Below are 21,706 nucleotides of genomic sequence, written 5' to 3'. Positions count from 1 at the left end.
GCATGGTCAACCCGACATCTGCAGTGGCCATACATCACTTCGTGGTGCAGAGTAGAGCTGTTGTGAAGGAAGTTGTCAAGGAAGTGAGTTTGTGTTTATGCAGGACATCCAGCCCTCACCTTTCGTCAAGGAGCATGGAGATGCAGTACGGAGATCGATTTGGCCTCCTCAAGCCTCCGGAGCCTCCGCCATTGCGTCACATATTGCTGGAGCAAGCATAAATTAGTTTTAAGCCTTGTTTCAGCTTAAAGCCAATTTAAGCTTGATCTGCAGTGCCTCTGGAGGATCGATGAGGCCAAATCGAGCTCCGTATGGCGATGCCGTGCGCCTCCCAAATTCGTAACAATGCGAAGGGATCCGTATAGCTCCATATAGCTCCGGATTGACATGATTGGTTGACGGTAGGTGGGGAGGTACATCCTGTATAAACACAAATTAACTTCCTTGACAACTTCCTTGACAACGAAAATGTAGAACTTTGACGACAGGCTATCAGAACAAGTTCACAAATAAAAAACATATTTATGATACCTCGTCTAGGGATTTCTAAGACACAAACATTAGTTTGAACTCCTGGAAAGAGATCAGGAGGTAATGGGGATAGAAGGGTGAAGAGGTCAATGGAATGAAGACCGTGGGGGATAGAAGGACGCTGGATTGGCACACACACACACTAGCATACAGAAATCAGAGGTGGTAGTCGTTTTTACCTGTAATGCAGTTGATTGATGACATGAACATGTATTGGGGTTGACATCCATACAAGCATTTTTACTTCAACGTAGTGTGAAATACACAAATAAACAATAGCCTTAAATGTAGACTAATTTTGCTGGGGGGGGGGGGGGGGGGTGTTTTGGCTGAGCTCCTATGTCAAGCACCGGGAAACAGACTCCGACATCTCAGTAGAGATAAGATCTTGTCTTTTCATTTAGCCAGTTGCTCGTAAATTAGCTGGATGGCTATAGAGATTATCCCTGAATCACTGGGAGTTGTGCGGTTCGGACCAATTTATTTAATGCTGTACGGCCACTGCTAGATGTTGGATTGACCATGCAGAGCCTTTTAAGAGGACAACACTGACAGAGGATACAAAGTGATGAAATAAACATTGTTTTAAACAGGACACTGTTGTGGTTTTGTTTTCATTGTACATTTTTCATTCACTGTACTAACGAATATAAAAAAACATTTTGTACAAAACATTTGCTGGTTACAAGTAAGTTTAGGCACAAGTGAAAGTCGATCAGGAGGAAATTGTCACTACTGTCGTGATTAATTAGCTGCTGTAACACTTTAGGTTGCCCCCCCCAACGAAAATCCTTCTGTTTCTTCGCTACTGGGTCCCAGAGATAACACTGAATGTCATTGGATAGTCTTTCACCATCTCAGGATGATCCTTTTCCACACTTCATCTGTAGAAAGAAAGAAAACATGTGGTTGATAGCGTTTCTCACAATATAGATTATATCAACTTGGATCAATACACGCTTTCATAGAAGAAGAAGAAGAAGGCTGCGTTTAGACAGGCAGCTCAAATCTGATCTCTTTCCACCAATCACATCAGATCTTTTCACAGCATATCATTTGAAGACCTGATCCGATTGGTCAAAATACCAATCAAACTAACTTTTTTTGGGAGGGGCTTCCTGTCTAAACACAGACAAAGAAGAAGAAGAATGGGAGATCTTTGTACTGTTACCTGTTTTAGATGTTTAGGCATGATGTCCCATGGAGTTAGCAGTGTCTAGTCCAGGATGTGGTGATGCCTGGTGTTGCTGCAGGCCCTGGGCATCTGTTAACCCAGCTGACATCTTCACCTGCTCCTTCCTCCTCAGACAGGCTGTCTTAGGGTTCAGGTTACGCTCTAGAGGTAGCAGATCACACGGACATCAACATTAGTACTGTCTCATGGACCTGACAGGGAAACAGGACATCAACATTAGTACTGTCTCATAGACCTGACAGGGAAACAGGACATCAACATTAGTACTGTCTCATAGACCTGACAGGGAAACAGGACATCAACATTAGTACTGTCATAGACCTGACAGGGAAACAGGACATCAACATTAGTACTGTCTCATAGACCTGACAGGGAAACAGGACATCAACATTAGTACTGTCTCATAGACCTGACAGGGAAACAGGACATCAACATTAGTACTGTCTCATAGACCTGACAGGGAAACAGGACATCAACATTAGTACTGTCGCATAGACCTGACAGGCAAACAGGACATCAACATTAGTACTGTCTCATAGACCTGACAGGGAAACAGGCAGGGAAACAGGACATCGACATTAGTACTGTCTCATAGACCTGACAGGCAAACAGGACATCAACATTAGTACTGTCTCATAGACCTGACAGGGAAACAGGCAGGGAAACAGGACATCAACATTAGTACTGTCTCATGGACCTGACAGGGAAACAGGACATCAACATTAGTACTGTCTCATAGACCTGACAGGGAAACAGGACATCAACATTAGTACTGTCTCATAGACCTGACAGGGAAACAGGACATCAACGTTAGTACTGTCTCATGGACCTGACAGGGAAACAGGACATCAACATTAGTACTGTCTCATAGACCTGACAGGGAAACAGGACATCAACATTAGTACTGTCTCATAGACCTGACAGGGAAACAGGCAGGGAAACAGGACATCAACATTAGTACTGTCTCATGGACCTGACAGGGAAACAGGACATCAACATTAGTACTGTCTCATAGACCTGACAGGGAAACAGGACATCAACATTAGTACTGTCTCATGGACCTGACAGGGAAACAGGACATCAACATTAGTACTGTCTCATAGACCTGACAGGGAAACAGGACATCAACATTAGTACTGTCTCATGGACCTGACAGGGAAACAGGACATCAACATTAGTACTGTATCATAGACCTGACAGGGAAACAGGACATCAGCATTAGTACTGTCTCATAGACCTGACAGGGAAACAGGACATCAACATTAGTACTGTCTCATGGACCTGACAGGGAAACAGGACATCAACATTAGTACTGTCTCATAGACCTGACAGGGAAACAGGACATATCCCCTTCTACGCAGCCCCTCCCATTCATTTTATTTTACCTTTATTTAACCAGGCAAGTCAGTTAAGAAATAAATATTTTTTTCAATGACTGCCTAGGAACAGTGGGCAGAACTGCTCAGGGGCAGAACGACAGATTTGTACCTTGGTGATTTGAACTTGCAACCTTTCGGTTACATTTATGTTCCACTGTAGTGAAGTATGTACTCATTCAACTTATATTTATACAGATTATTTAGATAATAACTATATCTCAAAATGTATATTTCCGTCTTTTCTTAATCTCCTTCTCAATCTCTTATTGGATAGAGAAAATACAATGTTTCTCTCCTCAGACCTTCTCCTCCAATGTGTTTTGAGAAGGAGTCGAGGAGAGAGGAGTCGAGGAAAGAGGATGCAAGGAATTCGAGGAAAGATGAATTAAGAAATAGACATAATCACTTTTGCAAAAGAGAGCCGTGTTCAAGATGGTAGCAGTACTGACCTCTGACTTGTTGTTCTAGACTAAGTATTACAGCCACGGCCTGGTGTAAAACAAGCAGCTTGGTCTGGGGCTTCTCGCTCTTCAGGTGCAGCTGGGTCATGTGACCCAGCTCTTTGAAGGACTCGTTGATGTCACGGACACGAAGGCGCTCGCGGGCGTTGTTGGCCATCCGTCGTTCCCGCTCCCGCTCAGCCTTCTGCTCAGGGCTCAGGTTGTCCTCTTCCTCATGGATGCTGCTGAAGGGGAGAAAAGAAAGGGAGGGTTAGTGTTAGAATTGGCAGTTGCCATGTGGCGCCCTCTGGTGGGAATTATTTGAACACTTTTGATATTTTTTTGGGGGGTTGAGTTGGAATTCTGATCATGCGCCAACAAAAATGTGCGTTGAATATTGAATTCATTACCAGTTTTTACCACTCAAACAGATAGATAGGCAGCTACCCAGCCAGCAGGCAAATCTGGTTGAAATGACATCATAACAACCATTTCCCCCTGCTCGGTAGAGGGAGAATAGCTTCGTTCTAGATCTGTGTCAACTCTGACAAGAGTCAGTTAAAGCTGATCTGGGATCAGGCTAGAGGCAGATAGCATAACGCTGACCTGGGATCAGGCTAGAGGCAGATAGCATAAAGCTGATCTGGGATCAGGCTAGAGGCAGATAGCATAACGCTGACCTGGGATCAGGCTAGAGGCAGAAAGCATAAAGCTGATCTGGAATCAGGCTAGAGGCAGAAAGCTGATCTGGGACAAGGCTACAGACAGACAGACAGAGAGAGAGTGTATAAAGTTGATCAGGAATCAGGCAGATCTGGGACAAGGCGACAGACAGACAGACAGACAGACAGACAGACAGACAGACAGACAGACAGACAGACAGACAGACAGACAGTGTATAAAGTTGATCTGGGATCAGGCTAGAGGCAGAGAGAGATAGCGTAAAGCTATTTTTGCTGTCCTCACCTGGTCATGCTGTCTCCTTGCGTCTTGTGTGACACGCTCTCCTCGTCGGAGCGCTGGCTGTGGCTGTCAGAGCTGTGGCTGTGTCTGTGACCCTGATAGTGATGGCTGTGATGTAGCTCATACTGCTCATCTTTCTCCAGACCCTCCAACTTCAGCTCCAAGCCACCAAGTCCTGCAGGAAGACCCGCTGGGAAGGAGTGGCCTTGGTTGTTCTGTGAACGGCTCTGCAACACAGGGTGGTGGTTGTTGTTGTTCAGATTGCCAGCCTCTACCTGTACACACACAAGAGAAGAGGTGCAATAAATATACACATACACTACACGGCCAAAAGCATGTGGACATCCCTTCACATTAGCGGACTTGGCTATTTCAGCCACACCCCGTTGCTGACAGGTGTATAAAATCGAGCACACAGCCACACAATCTCCATAGACAAACATTGGCAGCTCTAGATAAGAGCGTCTGCTGTATGACTAAAAATATAAACATGTGAATCTCTGTCAGACGAGGTGACGTTTATCAATATATTCAGCTCTTGTTTTTTGTTTTTTTAATGGGTATTATGACTCATACGGTGGTACTCTGTGTGTACAGTAGTAAGTAGTATGACTCATATGGTGGTACTCTGTGTGTACAGTAGTAAGTAGTATGACTCATATGGTGGTACTCTGTGTGTACAGTAGTAAGTAGTACGAGCACATCCAAACGTGGAAAAAGTGGGCGGTTGTATGAAATAAACGTTTTGATTAAAAGTTTCCATTTGGACCATAAGGCGCTACAGAGGGTAGTGCATCACTGGGGCCAAACTTCCTGCCATCCAGTAAATATTTTCTTAACTCTATTTCTTGAACTGCATTGTTGGTTAGACTGGTAAGTAAGCATTTCACGGTAAAGTCTACACCTGTCGTAATTGGCGCATGTGACAAATACAATTTTGATTTGATTTACCGGAAAATATGTCGAAATGAGATGTGGAAAATACGCATACCATAGCTGGAGTGTGTCTGGTGTGATTTGTAGAGCAGTGGTGGCAGGGTACACACAGACACAGATTGCTGTTTTCTGTTTTCTCAAGTCACTATGACAACACACCAGATGATTTTAATGGATCCTGTTTGACTTCCAAAAGTTACGTTACTGATTACAATTTTGGACAGGTAACTAGTAACTGTAACGGATTACATTTAGATAGTACACACACACACACACACGCACACACACACACACACACACACACACACACACACACACACACACACACACACACACACACACGCACACACACACTAGCCCTGTCTGAACCTCAGTGGGTAGCATATGGTACCAATAGCCTTTCCCTACACGCTTCCCATACATAAAACAGACACAACCTGAAACACAAAGTAATGAATGGGACTCACCATGGCTGTGTCATGTGCCATGGTGGTTCTGTGTCCATGGTTAGCCTGGTTCAACAGGCTGTGGATGTCAGACGGCAGGCTGGGGATGGGTCCTGCCGCATGGTTATGCAGCACATAGATCACATCATCCAATCTGTCTAGACGATTCTCCAACTGAGACTAGAGAGAGAGGAGAGAGAGAGAGAGGGGGGAGAGAGGGGAGAGAGAGGAAAGAGAGAGAGAGAGAGAGAGGGGAGAGAGGAGAGAGAGAGAGAGGAGAGAGAGAGAGGAGAGAGAGAAACGGGAGAGAGAGGGGAGAGAGAGAAAGGAGAGAGAGGAGAGACAGGAGAGAGGAAAGATAGAGAGAGAGAGCAGAGAGAGAGGAGAGAGAGAGAGGAGAGAGGGGAGAGAGGGGAGAGAGGAGAGAGAGAGGGGAGAGAGAGAGAAACGGGAGAGAGAGAGAGAGAGAGAGAGAAAAGAGAAAGAGAGGGGAGAGAGAGAGAGGAGAAAGGAGAGAGAAAGGAGAGAGAGGGTGTTATTATCATGCTGAGAATGAAACATTGCAGTGCTTGAGGCTATAATATAAGGAGACAAACTCAGCAAAAAAAAGAAACGTTCTCTCACTGTCAACTGCGTTATTTTCAGCAAACTTAACATGTGTAAATATTTGTATGAACATAACCAGATTCAACAACTGAAACATTAACTGAACAAGTTCCACAGACATGTGACTAACATAAATGGAATAATGTGTCCCTGAATAAAGGGGGGGGTTCAAAATCAAAAGTAACATTCAGTATCTGGTGTGGCCACCAGCTGCATTAAGTACTGCATAACATCTCCTCCTCGTGGACTGCACCAGATTTGCCAGTTCTTGTTACCCCACTCTTCCACCAAGGCACCTGCAAGATCTTGGACAGAGTACAGGCCTCGGTGTAACGCTCATTCCTTCGACTATAAACGCGAATCCGACCATCACCCCTGGTGAGACAAAACCGCGACTCGTCAGTGAAGAGCACTTTTTGCCAGTCCTGTCTGGTCCAGCGACGGTGGGTTTGTGCCCATAGGCAACGTTGTTGCCTGTGATGTCTGGTGAGGACCTGCCTTACAACAGGCCTACAAAAGCCCTCAGTCCTTCCTCTCTCAGCCTATTGCACTGATCGAGGGATTATGTGTTCCTGGTTTAATTCGGGCAGTTGTTGTTGCCATCCTGTACCTGACCCGCAGGTGTGATGTTCAGATGTACCGATCCTGTGCAGGTGTTGTTACACGTGGTCTGCCACTGCGAGGACAATCAGCTGTCTGCCCTGTCCCCCTGTAGCGCTGTCTTAGGCGTCTCACAGTACAGACATTACAATTTATTGCCCTGGCCACATCTGTAGTCCTCATACCTCCTTGCAGCATGCCTAAGGCACGTTCACGCTGATGAGTAGGGACCCTGGGCATCTTTCTTTTGGTGATTTTCAGAGTCAGTAGAAAGGCCTCTTTAGTGTCCTAAGTTTTAATAACTGTGACCTTAATTGCCTACCGTCTGTAAGCTGTTAGTGTCTTAACGTCCGTTCCACAGGTGCATGTTCATTAATTGTTTGTGCATGGGAAACAGTGTTTAAACCCTTTACAATGAAGATCTGTGAAGTTATTCGGATTTTTACGAATGATCTCAGGTCCTGAAAAAGGGACGTTTCTTTTTTGTTGCTGAGTTTATGTATTTTGATGAGTTGGATCAATTCAAAGACAGCAGCATTTAGATAAAATGTGACTCCAACAGACAACATCAATGATAGAATGTGACTCCAACAGACAACATCAATGATAGAATGTGACTCCAACAGACAACATCAATGATAGAATGTGAGGGTACAGTATTTGAACATTCTTCGTGACCTATCAAAACTTAGCAAACAAAGACGTGTCACAGAGCTCCATGTCCTTACCAGTGATATAGGGGAGGCCTGGTAGCTGGAGGAGAGAGAGGCCTGGTTAGCTGGGGGACACGTTGCCGACCCTGTGTGTGGAGATGGAGACCTCTCTGGTGTGGAGGAGTTTTCACTGCTGCTCGTGTAGTCAGGAGAATACATCTGAACACAGACAGAGGAGTAGAAGAAGAAGATGAGGGGGAGATAGAGGAGGGATAGAGAAGGAGTAGAGAGGGATAGAGGAAGGGTAGAGAGGGATAGAGGAGGGGTAGAAGAGAGAAAGAGGAGGGATAGAGGAGGAGTAGAGAGGGATAGAGGAGGGGTAGAGAGGGATAGAGGCAGGGGTAGAGAGGGATAGAGGAGGAGTAGAGAGGGATAGAGGAGGGGTAGAGAGGGATAGAGGAGGGGTAGAGAGGGATAGAGGAAGGGTAGAGAGGGATAGAGGAGGGGTAGAGAGGGATAGAGGAGAGGTAGAGAGGGATAGAGGAAGGGTAGAGAGAGATAGAAGGGTAGAAGAGAGATAAAGGAGGGGTAGAGGAGGGATAGAGGAGGGGTAGACGAGAGATAGAGGAAGGGTAGAAGAGAGATAGAGGAGGGGTAGAGGAAGGGTAGACGAGAGATAGAGGAGGGGTAGAGGAGGGATAGACGAGGGGTAGAGGAAGGACAGAGGGGGATAGAGGAGGGGTAGAGGAGGGATAGACGAGGGGTAGAAGAGAGATAGAGGAGGGGTAGAGGAGGGATAGAGGAGGGGTAGAAGAGAGATAGAGGAGGGGTAGAGGAGAGATAGAGGAGGGATAGAGGAAGGACAGAGGGGGATAGAGGAGGGGTAGAAGAGAGATAGAGGAGGGGTAGAAGAGAGATAGAGGAGGGGTAGAGGAGAGATAGAGGAGGGGTAGAGGAAGGACAGAGGGGGATAGAGGAGGGGTAGAGGAGGGGGAGGGATAGAGGAGGGGGAAGGATAGAGGAGGGGGAAAGGAGGAATAGAGGAGGGGTAGAGGATGGGTAGAGGAGGGACAGAGGAGGGGTAGAGGACGAATAGAGGAGGGGAGAGGAGGGATAGAGGAGGGGGAAGGAGGGGTAGAGGAGGGGTAGAGGAGGAGGGATAGAGGAGGGGTAGAGGAGGGATAGAAGAGGGGGAGAGGAGGGATGGAAGAGGGGGAGAGGAGGGATGGAGGAGGGATAGAGGAGGAATAGAGGAGGGGTAGAGAAGAGATAGAGGAGGAATAGAGGAGGGGTGGAGGAGGGATGGAGGAGGGGGAGGGGTGGAGGAGGGATGGAGGAGGGGAGGGATAGAGGAGGGATAGAGGAGGGGGAGAGGAGGGATATAGGAGGAATAGAGGAGGGGTAGAGAAGAGATAGAGGAGGGATAGAGGAGGGGTAGAGAGGAGATAGAGGAGGGTTAGAGGAGGGGTAGAGGACCGTGAGTAGTAACTCCATGCATCATTTTAAAAGCACAACTTGTCATTTCTCTGTGTGGTTTTATAACCACCACCTCAGGCCATGTAGCATGGCTCATAACCCGAGCTGACTATTATAATATTTTACTGGTTGGACAGACAAAAAGTCCAGCAGCACGGCCCAGGTTCTGGGTTGATAATAATACACAGTGGTTTGTTATAGGGACATTTCCCTATTGGTCATTGTGGCTTCACTTTGAAGTTGGCTTTGTAAGTAGTCCCAGTACATACAGAAGCCAGTGTTTTCCCCAGGGCTGCTCTGGTCTGAGACCATCCTGTAGACGGGTGTCCTGTTGTGTTCTCTGAGCTGTTGGCTGACAGGGAGTGAGATGAAGCAGGGTTGTTACGGTGGAAGGTAGACATAGGAGGAAGACCCCTGTTCACCTCTACAGGTGAGACTGAATGGGGAGAATAGACCTGCAAAGCAATCAAACACATACACATGTCAAAAGGGGGAGGTGCAACTCAATATTAGAAAAATGTTCCTAATGTTTTGATCACTCACTGTATATTTTTACATATTTGTCCCAAACTTTCTTACTTTTTAATATGAGAGCTCTGGTGAGTAAAATTAACTCTGTTTTTATCATGTGTCGAATGAACTAAAAACCTACCAGGTGATTGTGTGACGGTTGCAGGTTACTGTAGCTTCCTGATTGGTGGGCTGAAGCCCCTCCCATTGCTCCATAGCCAGCCTGGTTCATTCCATTGGAGCTCCACATGTCAGGTGAACTGTTAATGCCCTGTTGTTCGCCACAGGAGGAGGGGTGTGAGGAGGAGTCAGGGTTGAGGTCGTGGTGACTTGGAGATTGATCGTAAACCTGAGAAGAAGATGGGGGGGGGACAGCTAAATTGAAAAGATTGTTAAGTAAACATCTAGAATACACTTTACACTTGTGTCTATAAGGTAGTTGTTGTGGAATTGTTAGGTTAGATTACTCGTTGGTTATTACTGCGCTGTCGGAACTAGAAGCACAAGCATTTCGCATTAACACTCGCATTAACATCTGCTAACCGTGTGTATGTGACCAATACAATTTGATTTGATTTGATTTAGAATACTGAAACAATGACTTCAAAAAGTGACTCTTCCTCGTCACTGGAAACGATCGTTGACATAGTGGAGACTAGAGACCAAACACACACTGAGGACAAAACATGATCTTTCCATGACATACACTGACCAGGTGAATCCAGGGGAAAGCTATGATCCCTTATTTGATGTCACTTGCTAAATCCACTTCAATCAGTGTAGATGAAGGGGGAGGAGACGGGTGGTTAAAGAAGGATTTTTAAGCCTTGAGACAACTGAGACATGGATTGTGTATGTCTGCCATTCAGTGGGTGAATGGGCCAGACAAAAGACTTAGTGGCCTTTGAACAGGGTATGGTAGTAGGTGTTAGGAGCACCGGTTTGAGTGTGTCAAGAACTGCAACGCTGCTGGGTTTTTGGACACACCTAGTCATTCAAGGGTTTTTCTTTATTTTTTACTATTCTCTTCATAGCGAAGACATCAAAACTATGAAATAACACATATGGAATCACGTAGTAACCAAAAAAAGTGTTAAACAAATCAAAATATCTTTTACGTTTGAGATTCTTCAAAGTAGCCACCCTTTCCCTTAATGACAGCTTTGCACACTATTGGCATTCTCTAAACCAGCTTCATGAGGTCGTCACCTGGAATGCATTTCAAATTAACAGGTGAGCCTTGTTAAAAGTTAATTTGTGTCAAGTTTTTCCTTCTTAATGCATTTGAGCCAATCAGTTGTGTTGTGACAAGGTAGGGGTGGTATACAGAAGATAGCCCTGTTTGGTAAAAGACCAAGTAAATATTATGGCTCAAATAAGCAAAGGAAAAACGAAGGTCCATCATTACTTTAAGACATGAAGGTCAGTAAATGCGGAACATTTCAAGCACTTTAAAAGTTTCTTCAAGTGCAGTCGCAAAAACCATCAAGTGCTATGATGAAACTGGCTCTCATGAGGACTGCCACAAGAAAGGAAGACCCAGAGTGACCTCTGCTGCAGAAGATAAGTTCATTAGAGTTACCAGCCTCAGAAATTGCAGCCCAAATAAATGCTTTCACAGAGTTCAAGTAACAGACACATCTCAACATCAACTGTTCAGAGGCGAGAGCGTGAATCAGGCCTTCGTGGTCGAATTGCTGCAAAGAAACTATTACTAAAGGACACCAATAATAAGAAGAGATTTGCTTGGGCCAAGAAACACGAGCAATGGACATTAGACCGGTGGAAATCTTGGTTCCAACCGCCGTGTTTTTGTGAGACGCAGATTAGGTGAATGGATGATCTCCACATGTGTGGTTCCCACTGTGAAGCATGGAGGAGGAGGTGTGATGGTGTGGGGGTGCTTTCCTGGTGACACTGTCAGTGATGTATTTAGAATTCAAGGCACACTTGGCTACCACAGAATTCTGCAGCGATACGCCATCCCATCTGGTTTGCAATTAGAGAGACTATCAAGTGTTTTTCAACAGGACCCAACATACCTCCAGGCTGTGTAAGAGCTATTTGACCAAGAAGGAGAGTGATGGAGTGCTGCATCAGATGACCTGGCCACCACAATAAACCGATCTCAACCCAATTGAGATGGTTTGGGATGAGTTGGATCGCAGAGCGAAGGGAAAGCAGCCAACAAGTGCTCAGCATATGTGGGAATGCCTTCAAGACTGTTGGAAAAGCATTCCTCATGAAACTGGTTGAGAGAATACCAACAGTGTGCAAAGCTGTCATCAAGACAACGGGTGGCTACTTTGAAGAATCTCAAATATAAAATATATTTTGATTTGTTGATTCCATATGTGTTGTTTCATAGTTTGATGTCTTCACTATTGTTCTACAATGTAGAAAATAGCACAAATAAAGAAAAACCTTGAATGAGTAGGTGTGTCCAAGTTTTTGACTGGTACTGTATGTCTATGGACCAATGCAATGCCAGAACTGTGAACTGAAGTTACAGTACACTACAGCAAGCTACATCACACTACAGTATACTACAGCATACTACAGTATACTACAATACACTACAATACACTACAGCATACTACAGTACACTACAGCATACTACAGCACAAAACAGCATACTACAGTACACTACAGTATACTACAGTATACTACAGTACACTACAGTACACTAAAAATATGATAGTACAATACAGCATGCTACAGTGCACAACAGTATACTACAGTACATTACAGCATACACTAAATAATACTACAGTACACTAAATAATACTACAGTACACTAAAGAATACTAAATAATACTACAGTACACTACAGTATACTACAGTACACTAAAAATACTACAGTACACTACAACATGCTACAGTACACTACAGAATACTACAGTACACTACAGTACACTAAATAATGATACAGTACACGACAGTACACTAAAGCTTACTACAGTACACTACAGCACAAAACAGCATACTACAATACACTACAGCATACTGCAGTATACTACAGAATACTACATTACACTACAGCATACGACAGTATACTACAGCATGCTACAGTTCACTACATTACAGAATACTGCAATACACTACATAACACTATAGTACACTAAAGTACACTACAGAACACTACAGGATACCACAGTACACTACAGTACACTGCAGTACACTGCAGGATACCACAGTACACTACACTACACTACAGTATACTACAGTACAGTACACAAAATCAGTGTGTTGATTGGAGCAGATTTAGAGCTATTGTGTTAATCCCTAAACTGGGTGATCCATGCACCTCCTTATACGGGTTTAGGGAACAGCATTTTCTCCCCATCACTGCACAGCCCTGGAGGTAGGGTGGGAGGGATAGATTGGGATAGATAGATTTCCATGTGGAAAACGCTGCAGAATCATATTGGATACATCCTCTTCAGACAGCATGATCACACCACAGGACCTCACCAAAGGACCTCACCACAGGATCACACCACAGGACCTGACCACAGGACTACACCACAGGACCACACCACAGGACCTGACCACAGGACCTGACCACAGGACCACACCACAGGACATCACCACAGTATCTCACCACAGGACCACACCACAGTATCTCACCACAGGACCACACCACAGTATCTCACCACAGTATCTCACCACAGGACCACACCACAGGACCTGACCACAGGACCTCACCACAGGACCACACCACAGGACAACACCACAGTATCTCACCACAGTATCACACCACAGGACCACACCACAGTATCTCACCACAGGACCACACCACAGTATCTCACCACAGGACCACACCACAGTATCTCACCACAGGACCACACCACAGGACCTGACCACAGGACCACACCACAGAACCACACCACAGGACCACACCACAGTATCTCACCACAGGACCACACCACAGTATCTCACCACAGGACCACACCACAGGACCTGACCACACCACAGGACCACACCACAGTATCTCACCACAGGACCTGACCACAGGACCACACCACCGGACCACACCACAGTATCTCACCACAGGACCACACCACAGTATCTCACCACAGGACCACACCACAGGACCACACCACAGTATCTCACCACAGTATCACACCACAGTATCTCACCACAGTATCTCACCACAGTATCACACCACAGGACCACACCACAGTATCTCACCACAGGACCACACCACAGTATCTCACCACAGGACCTCACCACAGGACCACACCACAGGACCTCACCACAGGATCACACCACAGGACCTGACCACAGGACCTCACCACAGGACCTGACCACAGGACCTGACCACAGGACCTCACCACAGGACCACACCACAGTATCTCACCACAGTATCTCACCACAGTATCTCACCACAGGATCACACCACAGGACCTGACCACAGGACCTGACCACAGGACCACACCACAGGACAACACCACAGTATCTCACCACAGGACCACACCACAGTATCTCACCACAGTATCACACCACAGGACCTGACCACAGGACCTGACCACAGGACCACACCACAGGACCACACCACAGTATCTCACCACAGGACCACACCACAGTATCTCACCACAGTATCACACCACAGGACCTGACCACAGGACCACACCACATCATTGTAGGATGTCTTACAAATGAAATACCCACCCACCTACACACCCACCATTGTTACCCCGACGACAACGCACTGTAAAGCAGACTGGCCCCTTAAAGACTCTGTTGAACATGATCACACACACCATACACACAACTCCCCTCCCCCCACACACACACCATACACACAACCCCCCTTCCCACACATACACACAGCTCTAGCCGTAACCTTGGCTGGTACGAGTCCTGTGGTGATAGTGGGAACAGGCCAAATATAGGAGCCCCTGCCGTCGCCAACCCTGCTACACGCACGCACGCGCACACGCACACACACACACACACACACACACACACACACACACACACACACACACACACACACACACACACACACTAGCCCTGTCTGAACCTCCGTGGGTAGCATATGGTAAAGGATAAAGCCAATTGTCCTCCTTACTATGGGACGGAGCAGGCAACCCGTTAATAACACACACACACGCTCACTCCTTGGATGAAGTATGCGACCCGTTAATAATGGCCACACCCCCGCCCCAGCACACCCTCGCTGTCCCCCGCTGTCCCCCAATAAATCCCCCCCCGACACACACCCTGAAACACGCATACATAAACCGTCAACATGGTGCTCTCTTTTAGTGCCTCATTGATTTACTAACCATCAATAACGGCATCACTAAAGATTAGAGACTCTCCATATGTGAAGAACACAACTGAAGTAAAGCAGACACATAGTATATGAGACATGTTCATAGTTCTGTGTTTCATTAGCATCTCTGATAGCAACAAAAACTAATTAGTTCTGTGTTCCGTTAGCATCTCTGATAGCAACAAAAACTAAATAGTTCTGTGTTCCGTTAGCATCTCTGATAGCAACAAAAACTAAATAGTTCTGTGTTCCGTTAGCATCTCTGATAGCAACAAAAACTAAATAGTTCTGTGTTCCGTTAGCATCTCTGATAGCAACAAAAACTAAATAGTTCTGTGTTCCGTTAGCATCTCTGATAGCAACAAAAAACTAAATAGTTCTGTGTTCCGTTAGCATCTCTGATAGCAACAAAAACTAAATAGTTCTGTGTTCCGTTAGCATCTCTGATAGCAACAAAAACTAAATAGTTCTGTGTTCCGTTAGCATCTCTGATAGCAACAAAAACTAAATAGTTCTGTGTTCCGTTAGCATCTCTGATAGCAACAAAAACTAAATAGTTCTGTGTTCCGTTAGCATCTCTGATAGCAACAAAAACGAAATGGCTTAAATATGTTATGAAGACAATAAAAAGGACAAGACCACATTTTACACTCGAAATGTATACTTTCAATCATATACAGGAAGATGTAAATGAGTGTAATATTGACCAACTATTCAATTTGCCTCTGCTCTATAGTAACACCACATCCAAAATCTAGCCACATGCAATCAATTTGCCCGTCTGCGTCTAGTACAAACGTCTGGTTCTAGTTAGTTACTCTCTCAGAGATCAAAGCAGTCTTTAATTGCGCCTGATAATGATCCGTATAGGGACCAGTGTTAAAACAGACCACGGGTTAAATCAAATAGAGATCAGAGCAGCAATCTGCTTCACGTCAAAAACAAAATGGTAGACGGTAAAAAATTAGAATGATATGTGTTGTGTTCTCAGGTCTGTCTGAACAGAAAGAGGGATCTTGATCATTAACACAGTGTATTGATCACTGAAGCGCGTTACTGAACTCACTGACCCACACAGTCAAGAGTAAAATGATCAATGTCACTTCAGTATGCATTAAAGAACTGCATGATCAAAGAAATCAAAATAATTTGTCAATCGAAATTCATAAACTTGGGAACTTTCCCCAAATGAATGAATAAACACTGACAACACAGACTGAATAGCACACAGAGTCCCAATCCCACTCACCATACAGTCATATCCCTTCCCAGACACACACCATATGTGCCCATTCCTAACCCTTAAAACACTCAAACACATGGTTGCTGCAATAACTTTTGAGTAGCTGTAAATCAAAGCGTCTGTTCCTGTACTGGATTCCCTGGTGTGAATGGTATATAATGTAGTCTGCATGGACTCCCTGGTGTGAATGGTATATAATGTAGTCTGTATGGATTCCCTGGTGTGAATGGGATATAATGTAGTATGCATGGACTCCCTGGTGTCAATGGTATAGCATGTAGTCTGTATGGATTCCCTGGTGTGAATGGTATAGAATGTAGTCTGTATGGACTCCCTGGTGTGAATGGTATATAATGTAGTCTGTATGGACTCCCTGGTGTGAATGGTATATAATGTAGTCTGTATGGACTCCCTGGTGTGAATGGTATATAATGTAGTCTGTATGGACTCCCTGGTGTGAATGGTATAGAATGTAGTCTGTATGGATTCCCTGGTGTGAATGGTATATAATGTAGTCTGCATGGATTCCCTGGTGTGAATGGTATAGAATGTAGTCTGTATGGACTCCCTGGTGTGAATGGTATATAATGTAGTCTGTATGGATTCCCTGGTGTGAATGGTATATAATGTAGTCTGTATGGATCCCCTGGTGTGAATGGTATAGAATGTAGTCTGTATGGACTCCCTGGTGTGAATGGGATATAATGTAGTCTGTACGGACTCCCTAGTGTGAATGGTATATAATGTAGTCTGTATGGACTCCCTGGTGTGAATGGTATATAATGTAGTCTGTATGGATTCCCTGGTGTGAATGGTATATAATGGAGTCTGTATGGACTCCCTGGTGTGAATGGTATAGAATATAGTCTGCATGGACTCCCTTGTGTGAATGGTATATAATGTAGTCTGTATGGACTCCCTGGTGTGAATGGTATAGAATGTAGTCTGTATGGACTCCCTGGTGTGAATGGTATAGAATGTAGTCTGTATGGACTCCCTGGTGTGAATGGTATAGAATGTAGTCTGTATGGATTCCCTGGTGTGAATGGTATATAATGTAGTCTGCATGGACTCCCTGGTGTGAATGGTATATAATGTAGTCTGTACGGACTCCCTGGTGTGAATGGTATATAATGTAGTCTGTATGGACTCCCTGGTGTGAATAGTATATAATGTAGTCTGTATGGACTCCCTGGTGTGAATGGTATAGAATGTAGTCTGCATGGACTCCCTGGTGTGAATGGTATAGCATGTAGTCTGTATGGACTCCCTGGTGTGAATGGTATATAATGGAGTCTGTATGGACTCCCTGGTGTGAATGGTATAGAATGTAGTCTGCATGGACTCCCTGGTGTGAATGGTATATAATGTAGTCTGTATGGACTCCCTGGTGTGAATGGTATAGAATGTAGTCTGTATGGACTCCCTGGTGTGAATGGTATAGAATGTAGTCTGTATGGACTCCCTGGTGTGAATGGTATAGAATGTAGTCTGTATGGATTCCCTGGTGTGAATGGTATATAATGTAGTCTGCATGGACTCCCTGGTGTGAATGGTATATAATGTAGTCTGTACGGACTCCCTGGTGTGAATGGTATATAATGTAGTCTGTATGGACTCCCTGGTGTGAATAGTATATAATGTAGTCTGTATGGACTCCCTGGCGTGAATGGTATAGAATGTAGTCTGCATGGACTCCCTGGTGTGAATGGTATAGCATGTAGTCTGTATGGACTCCCTGGTGTGAATGGTATATAATGTAGTCTGTATGGACTCCCTGGTGTGAATGGTATATAATGGAGTCTGCATGGACTCCCTGGTAAATTACAATGAAATAGAAACGGATGAAGGACTACCTAGTACACACAGTGGATAGAGTAAGTTTCCTTTGACGCGTCAATACTGTACTATTCTACGATAAGGAGTTATTACATTGATAGTGAACATATTGATAATGTATTTAAATTATCGATGCCTTATTCCACGTCTTATGTGTACATGAGTATATCAAGATAACGGAGAGAATATCATGATCCCTGGTGTAATCAAGATAATGAGAATATCAAGATCCCTGGTAAAGTATATCAAATAGAAACGGATGAAGAATATCAATATAACAGTGATAGAGTATATCATGATAACGGAGAGTATATCACGATAACGGAGAGTATATCAAGATAACGGAGAGAATATCACGATGTATATCACGATAACGGAGAGTATATTATATCAAGATAACGGAGAGTATATCACGATAATTATTTACGATAACGGAGAGTATATCAAGATAACGGAGAGTATATCAAGATAACGGAGAGAATATCAAGATAACGGAGAGTATATCAATATAACAGAGAGTATATCAATATAACGGAGAGTATATCACGATAACGGAGAGTATATCAAGATAACGGAGAGAATATCAAGATAACGGAGAGAATATCACGATAACGGAGAGTATATCAGATAACGGAGAGTATATCAAGATAACGGAGAGTATATCAAGATAACGGAGAGTATATCACGATAATGGAGAGTATTTCACGATAACGGAGAGAATATATCACGATAACGGAGAGTATATCATGATAACGGAGAGAATAGAATATAAGATATACGGAGAGTATATCAAGATAGTATATCGCGATAACGGAGAGTATATCGCGATAACGGAGAGTATATCAAGATAACGGAGAGAATATCAAGATAACGGAGAGTATATCACGATAGCATATAGTATATTACGATAACAGAGAGTATATCAAGATAACGGAGAGAATATATCACGATAACGGAGAGTATATCAAGATAACGGAGAGTATATCACGATAATGGAGAGTATTTCACGATAACGGAGAGAATATATCACGATAACGGAGAGTATATCATGATAACGGAGAGAATATCAAGATAATGGAGAGAATATCAAGATAATGGAGAGAATATCAAGATAACGGAGAGTATATCGCGATAACGGAGAGTATATCACGATAACGGAGAGTATATCAAGATAACGGAGAGTATATCGCGATAACGGAGAGTATATCACGATAACGGAGAGTATATCAAGATAACGGAGAGAATATCAAGATAACGGAGAGTATATCACGATAGCATATAGTATATTACGATAACGGAGAGTATATCATGATAACGGAGAGAATATATCACGATAACGGAGAGAATATCAAGATAACGGAGAGAATATCAAGATAATGGAGAGAATATCAAGATAACGGAGTGAATATCAAGATAACGGAGAGTATATCGCGATAACGGAGAGTATATCACGATAACGGAGAGTATATCAAGATAACGGAGAGAATATCAAGATAACGGAGAGTATATCACGATAGCATATAGTATATTACGATAACGGAGAGTATATCACGATAACTGCGATAACGGAGAGTATATCACGATAACAGAGAGTATATCAATTAAAGATAACTATGTAGAGACCTCTATAGGACCTTCAAACTCAACTCTGGACCTTCAAGCCAGTTCCAATGCATTTCATTGTTCCCCCTCGAATCAGGGACTGATTTAGACCTGGGACATCAGGTGGGTGAAATTGATAATCAAGTAGAATAGAAAAGCAGCAGGCTCCGGACTTCGTAGGGTAAAAGTTGAATGCCCCCTGCTAAGGTCAAGAGAAGGAGAGATAATAGGAGAACATCTAATTACATCCAATCATTCACCAAGACCGTATGCAGACCGGTGCATACCTTTTTATCTAGAGTGGGAGCGTACTCACCGATTTGACGTAGCAATACATCAGGTTATTGCTGGTGGTCCCGGCAGAGACAGGATAGGATGTGCAATACATGATTCTGTTCCGTTTCAGATTCAGTTCAACACTCCAGTAGTTTCAGTAGTGTGTCTGGAAGTCCTGTAGTACCGACTCCAGTAGTCAGTAGTGTCTCAGTATAGACCTGTGAGTCCACAGCTCCAGTCTCTGTTCATATGCTCTGTAGTCGACATACACTCCTCCTCCTCCTCTGACCCATTACCCTGCAGCTCGCTTAACTACTCTGTCACAGACAACTTATGCAAATTAGGGCTGGTCCATTCCAGGAATTGGTGAGGGGTGATTTAGGAAGAGATTGGGGAGGTTCCACTACTGCACACACAGTCACAGTCACACACGCTACCTACATATCATACCGTTGGTTTACTACTATATAACAGGGTGTCTTTCAAACGATAGGAGTGAGTGAACTTCAAAATAACGGATTAAAAAAGGCAGAGCAGACAGGGATTCCCTTCAAACACACCCCAACTAATCACACTCCTAACCAAACACACCCCAACTAATCACACTCCTAACCAAACACACCCTAAATAAAAACACTCCTAACCAAACACACCCCAACTAATCACATTCCTAACTAAACACACTCCTAACTCTAACCAAACACACCCCAACTAATCACACTCCTAACCAAACACACCCTAAATAAAAACACTCCTAACTAAAGACACACCTAACTAAACACCCCCCCCTAACTAAACACACCCTAACAAAACACACACCAACTAAACACACCCCAACTAAACACCCCCTAACTAATCACACTCTAACCAAACACACCCCAACTAAACACACTCCAAACTAAACACACCCAACTGAACACATTCAACTAAACACCCCCCAACTAAACACACCCCAACTAAACACACTGCAAGTAAACACACCCTAACCAAACACAACCCAACTAAACACACACCTAACCAAACACCCCTAACTAAACACACTCTAATCAAACACACCCCTACTAAACACACCCCTAACCAAACACACCTAAATAAAAACACTCCTAACTAAAGACAAACCTAACCAAACACCCCCAACTAAACACCCCTAACTAAACACACCTAACAAAACACACACCAACTAAACACACCCCAACTAAACACACCCCTAACTAAACACACTCCTAACTTAACACACTCCTAACTAAACACACTCCTAACTAAACACACCCTATCAAAACACACCCCAACTAAACACACCCCAACTAAACACACTCCTAACTAAACACACTCCTAAGCAAACACACCCAACTGAACACACCCAACTAAACACACTTCTAACTTAACACACTTCTAACTAAATACACTCCTAACTAAATATAACCGATATGAAATGGCTAGCTCGTTAGCGGTGGTGCGCGAGCTAATAGCGTTTCATTCGGTGACGTCACTCGCTCTGAGACCTTGAAGTAATTGTTCCCCTTGCTCTGCAAGGGCCGCGGCTTTTCTGGAGCGATGGGTAACGATGCTTCGAGGGTGGCTGTTGTCAATGTGTGCAGAGGGTCCCTGGTTTGAGCCCAGGTAGGGGCGAGGAGAGGGACGGAAGCAATACTGGTACATAAACACACTCCTAACTAAACACACCCTAAAAAAAACACCTCTTGTACATTAGTGTCTTCCCTTCTCTC

At 44.3% G+C, this 21,706-nt stretch overlaps 1 protein-coding gene across 1 annotated transcript; it reads right to left on the bottom strand.

Moving 5' to 3' along the window:
- Positions 1-204: 204 nt before the first annotated feature.
- On the bottom strand, positions 205-20,250 carry LOC115144687 (transcription factor 12-like). The gene is made up of 9 exons (XM_029685705.2): positions 20,020-20,250; positions 9,878-10,084; positions 9,495-9,680; positions 7,825-7,968; positions 5,912-6,070; positions 4,512-4,783; positions 3,555-3,790; positions 1,703-1,867; positions 205-1,415 (listed from the first exon to the last, which is right to left on the bottom strand). Exons 1-8 carry the CDS (start codon positions 20,089-20,091, stop codon positions 1,716-1,718), a joined length of 1,428 nt encoding a protein of 475 aa, XP_029541565.1. The 5' UTR covers positions 20,092-20,250; the 3' UTR covers positions 205-1,415; positions 1,703-1,715.
- Between the last annotated feature and the right edge of the window lie 1,456 nt (positions 20,251-21,706).

Source organism: Oncorhynchus nerka, linkage group LG17, assembly GCF_034236695.1.
Source record: "Oncorhynchus nerka isolate Pitt River linkage group LG17, Oner_Uvic_2.0, whole genome shotgun sequence".
Lineage (NCBI taxonomy): Eukaryota > Metazoa > Chordata > Actinopteri > Salmoniformes > Salmonidae > Oncorhynchus > Oncorhynchus nerka.
Note: the sequence above shows the minus strand (reverse complement) of the source record. Positions and strands in the feature narration are given on the sequence as shown.

Bases quoted from the DNA above. Each gene is read 5' to 3' on its own strand.
- LOC115144687 (XM_029685705.2), bottom strand. From the start codon at position 20,091: ATGTATTGCACATCCTATCCTGTCTCTGCCGGGACCACCAGCAATAAC. The intron at 10,085-20,019 runs GTGAGTACGCTC...TCTTCTTCTCAG, and splicing joins TGTATTGCTACGTCAAATCG to GTTTACGATCAATCTCCAAG. The intron at 9,681-9,877 runs GTAGGTTTTTAG...ATTGCTTTGCAG, and splicing joins AACCGTCACACAATCACCTG to GTCTATTCTCCCCATTCAGT.